At 35.4% G+C, this 5,188-nt stretch overlaps 1 protein-coding gene across 1 annotated transcript in view; it reads left to right on the forward strand.

Moving 5' to 3' along the window:
* XPR1 (xenotropic and polytropic retrovirus receptor 1) overlaps positions 1 to 5,188 on the forward strand; it is a 262,511-nt gene that overhangs the window by 159,574 nt on the left and 97,749 nt on the right. The window contains 2 exon segments of the mRNA XM_017888797.1: positions 3,697 to 3,760; positions 3,762 to 3,796. Of these exon segments, the coding sequence (XP_017744286.1) occupies positions 3,697 to 3,760; positions 3,762 to 3,796 (99 nt within the window).

Here is a 5,188-nt window from a genome sequence, read left to right on the forward strand (position 1 = left end):
AAAAAAAAAAAAAAAAAAAAAAAAAAAAAAAAAAAAGTGAATGAAGATCCTTGGAAATACATCCACTTGTAGAGATTCCTTTAGAATACATTTCCTACATGAGGGATTAAACACTGAAAATTTTGATAGCTACTGCCAAATTGTCTTCCTAAAATTTACACTTCCATCAACAAGGAATGAGTGTGTTCATTTATCCTTACCATTGCCAAATGATACCACTATTTTAAAACTCTTTCTAACCTGATGGTTGAAGAGCTGTATTTCCTTTTTTAAAAAAGTTGCACTTATATGACATCTGGCATCCTTTCATTTGTTCATTGGCCATTTATATTTCTTTTTCTATGAATTGCTGTAATTAACCTACTTTTCTTACAGAATCAAATATCTTTTTAATATTGACTTGTAAGAATTTTAAAAAATTTATTTTGCATGTTATTTATTTTAAATGTTGTAGATATATATTTCTGCTGCTTCTCTTTTAACTTTGCTTGTGGTGTTTTGTGAAATGGAAATTTTTTATTTTGTGTAAGTGTCAGTCATTTCCTTTGTGGCTTCTGTGTTTTGTGTAATATTAAGAAGGCCTTCCCCATGTGGAATTATTTAAATGTTCTATTTTTTATAGTGTTTTATATCATTTCTTGAACTCCGTTTTGAGTTTCTTCTAAAATTGATGGCTGGTTGACCCAGCCCTATTGATGTATAATTCATTCTTTTCTCACTAAGATTTGAAGCCTCCTTTATCGTAATCTAAATTTCTATATATATGAACATTTACCTCTGGACTCTTTGTTCTTTTTGCTGTGTTTTTCTTATTTATTTACTAAGAGTGTACTTTTAATTACAGTAGTTTACTGAGTCTTTTGATATCTGAGAAGGCAAAAACATTGTCCTTCATTTAACTTATTTTGCACACAATTCTTGCTGTTTTATTTACATTTTCTCCTTCTCTCTGTTAGTTTTTTTTTTTTTTTTCTTGGTCTGTGTGTGTGCATGTTACTGTAACCTTACTCTACCTTCTTCCGATTAGTGGCTATTTTATGTCTGAACTAGAAAACTAAACAAACTGGCGGTGTTTTAGGTAAAACAATCTCTCTCTCTTCTTTTTTTCTTTTTCCTTTTGAGATGAAGTCTCTTGCTTTGTCACCCAGGCTGGAGTCCAGTGGTGGGATCTCAGCTCACTGCAACCTCCACCTCCTCCCAGGTTCAAGCAATTCTCCTGCCTCAGCCTCCCGAGTAGCTAGGATTACAGGCACGAGCCACCACGCCCAACTAATTTTTATATTTTTAGCAGAGACAGGACAGGGTTTCACCATGTTGGTCAGGCTGGTCTTGAACTTCTGACCTCAGGTGATCCCTCTGCCTCGGCCTCCCAAAGTGCTGGGATTACAGGCATGAGCCACCACACCTGGCCAGATAAAACAATCTTTAAAGCAAAGAAATAAATTCTTAGGAGACTGATTCATGGTTAGAATATTCATGCTTTAACACATGGAGTTTATGTATATTTTAGTTTCTCAGAGGCCTAGATTTTTTGTTTTTGAATTCTTGGTCATACTATAAATAGCTGATGTTGAATATACAACCTATGTGAACATTAATATATATTAAAAATTATTTTAAGAACAGAAGCTATGTTTAAATCATTTTGCTGAACAGTTGTATTTCTATTGCTTTATGTTAATAAAAGTTGTCTGTTAAGAGGAAAACACGGTAAATATGACCAACCAAGCCCGTGTTTTACTTTTGGGTTTTCTTTCCTAACAATAGAGAATAAAATAAAAATAATTAGGTAATTAATTAGAATAAGCTGTTACTCTTATTTTAAATCAGCTATTCAGATGCTATTGTAAGAGCTGCATCTGTTACCATGGAGTTTCCTTAACTCAAACTCAGCTTTAAAAAAAAAAAAAGGGCAGAAAAAAAGAAAGAAAGAAAAAGCTGTGACCTGCTTCATGCTTTGAAAAAAATAATTCCCAGTGACCTTGGGCAGCTGTAGCGCTTATTGTACCTAGATTGCAGAGTTTAAAGTGGCCATCCTGTTTTACCGCAGAATCAATACAACATCCTGCATTATCTGCTCAGGTCTAAAGCATATGAAATAGAGAAGCAGGTATGTTTAAATAAAAGTTTTGTGCAGTGCTATTCAAATAAAATGAATGGATTCAGCATGCTTTTTAGAAACTTAAGCTTTTGTTTTTCTTTAAAATGTCTCTGGTACTACAAATTATACCATGCCATAATATGAATTTATGCGTATGTGTATGTGTATCACATACTGCTTTTGGACCATTTTCCTTATTCCTAGACAGGTGGATTATTTTAAGAGTTTCTGGGACTGCACTGAGTTTTGGGGGACCTGGGGCTCAGAAAGGAACCTATACTTTTTCTACACTTTTCAATCTTAGAGTACCTCAGAGATCCAGAAATAGGATAGTTCTATATTATTAGTATTATTAGCATCTAGAGAGTCAACATAGGTCTCACTTGGCCAAGAAACTTACCCTATTAGGCTTGGGGTTCCTGAAGTTACATATATCTCTACATATGGGATTCAGTAGGTTGATAGGCTACATGACAAAACTAACAAAGTGAATCCAGCCTGCAGAAACATGTGTTGACTGGCCCACACAGTGTTTTTAAAATATCTGGATTTATAGCTTCTCCTGAAAAATGGAAAGATTTGACAAACTGGGCCGACATCACCACATGGCAGCAACTAGACAGACATATCCTTTCCAGCTTGTCAGAATCCCAACCACTCCTTCTCCTGAAGGTATCACTTTGTCATTTCTCACCACGTTTGCACAATCATCTACTTGCTCAACACATTTATGTTACCTTCCCAGCTCCTGAAGGTTTGGAACTTGTAATTTACACTATTCAGTGCACACTTCTTTCTCTGTATGTGGTACAGTTATAGTAAAATAGATAGCTATTTAACATAGAATAAAATCAACTAGTGTTCCCCAGAAACATATTATACATTCATGTCTTCATACCTTTGCTTTACATTTTTTCCTTCCCTGAGGTATTTATTCTCTTGCTGAATGAATTCTACTCAGCTCAGCCCCTAGTACCTTGAATCTTCCTTGATCAATTCTGTCTACAGTTTTTTTTCTCTTCTACAGTCTTAGAACTTTATTTTCTCCCACATTATAAATTTATTACAGTAGAGCTTTAGGAAAGTCTCATTCACTTAAAGAAGACTTGTGTGTGGTCTTATGAAGAGGTTTTTTGTTTTGTTTTTGTTTCTGTTTTTTTGAAATGGGGTCTTGCTCTGTCACCCAGGCTGGAGTGCAGTAAGTAGTGCAATCTTGGCTCACTGCAGCCTCCACCTCCCTCAGCCTCCCAAGTAGGTGGGATTACAGGTGCCCACCACCACACGCAGCTAAGTTTTGTATTTTTAGTAGAGACGGGGTTTCACCATGTTGGCCAGTCTGGTCTTGAACTCCTGACCTCAAGTGATCTGCCCGCCTTGGCCTCCGGAAGTACTGGGATTACAGGCATGAGCCACTGCACCCGGCCTGAAGAGGCCTTTGATTAGTCTTTTCTTAATATGGTTCACAATTCATTTTTTCAGAGAAATACATATAAAGTTGTCATTTTAAAACTCAAAAGTAATCTTAGTTTTGTTTCCTTAGTTTTCTCAGTTGGCCTTTGGGCATTAAATTTAAATATCGTTTTCCTGTCTTTCAGTTACAGATGAGGACACAGTAAAGAGGTATTTTGCCAAGTTTGAAGAGAAATTTTCCAAACCTGTGAAAAGAACTTGCCAAAATCAACACATTTTATTCAGGTGAGTAATTAAGAGACTTTTTTTTTTTTTTCCCTACCAGGGAAGGATAAATTGTACCATATCATTGTTTAAACTTCTGATCAATGATCAGTGTTTTTAAATTGAGTCTTGTTTTCCTTACTATACTGCACTTAAGAGGTATTTTCTTAGCTGGGATAAGAACACATCTGGTTTCTCAATGTTTAAGCTTTCTGTGGTCATTGCCTAGAATCTTCAGTCAAAAGGATATTGGGACTTCATTGAGAGGCAGTAGCTTGATATAGCTTCACTGTGGCCCAGTTTAAAGCTTAAAGAGTCAGAAACTTGATTTTATCATTTTAGCCAGAGATGAATTACATAGTTCCAGCTTATCAATGATGGCAGTTTTATACCTTTTCATTGCCTAGAACACTCATACTTATTTCTCTAAAGCACTAGCCTCCAGAGTAGCATCTACAGTATGCCATTTGAATGTGAGAAGAAAATGTTGGAACTTATATAAATTTATGTCTGAGTCTTTTGAATTTTATTTTTTATACATGTATGTTGTAATGTACCTAATATACATTAGTAAAACAATGTCTTTATAGTGAAAAATTTTGGAAACTTTACTCTAGAGCACTACCTTAGACATCAAGAGTCCTGTGAGACCTAGTTAATAATCAGATGGTTTCATGAGTACAGAATCTGAACAAAGTGAGTTCGATTCAGAAGGATATTTCATCTAGACTTGAAACCTTACACATAGTTCCGGTTACACTGCCAAATTTGCAGCCTAGTAACTGGAATACCTATCCCTTTGAATGTAATTTATGTATCCCCTGAGCAGTAATTTATGAAAAAAATTTTAGTCTGTTAATTGTATTTAATATCAAAAATATAAAATTACTCTTTTTTCTTTTCATATTTAATATGTAAATTACATGCCTGCTATTGAGAATATACTCTCATCTCTTGGCAAAGACTTTAGAAATACCATAATCTTATAACTAGCATAATCATAATCAAAATTAGTGTGAATTAGTCTAAAGATGAATAGTTTCATGACTTTACTAATTTGTTTTTTGGATAATTTTTTTCCTGGCTTGTCCACAACTTCTGGAAGCATATTACTCAGATAACCTTTTTCAGCAGCCCCTTCAACTAGAGGCTGATCGTTCTCTTTTATAGAGTATTGAGAGTCAGGAGATGGAAAAAGGTAAAAAGAGTCAGTGAGAAAGAGCTGCCAGAAGACAAGAGACTGAGTCCAGCATTCTCTTAGCTACCGTTGTTCTTCCAAATCAGCATTTCTGTGTATTTCTATAAAAATGAATCTTCTAGGCCGGGTGCGGTGGCTCAAGCCTGTAATCCCAGCACTTTGGGAGGCCGAGACGGGCGGATCACGAGGTCAGGAGATCGAGACCATCCTGGCTA

This window comes from Rhinopithecus bieti, unplaced genomic scaffold (assembly GCF_001698545.2).
Source record: "Rhinopithecus bieti isolate Rb0 unplaced genomic scaffold, ASM169854v2 scaffold_15676, whole genome shotgun sequence".
Classification (NCBI taxonomy): domain Eukaryota; kingdom Metazoa; phylum Chordata; class Mammalia; order Primates; family Cercopithecidae; genus Rhinopithecus; species Rhinopithecus bieti.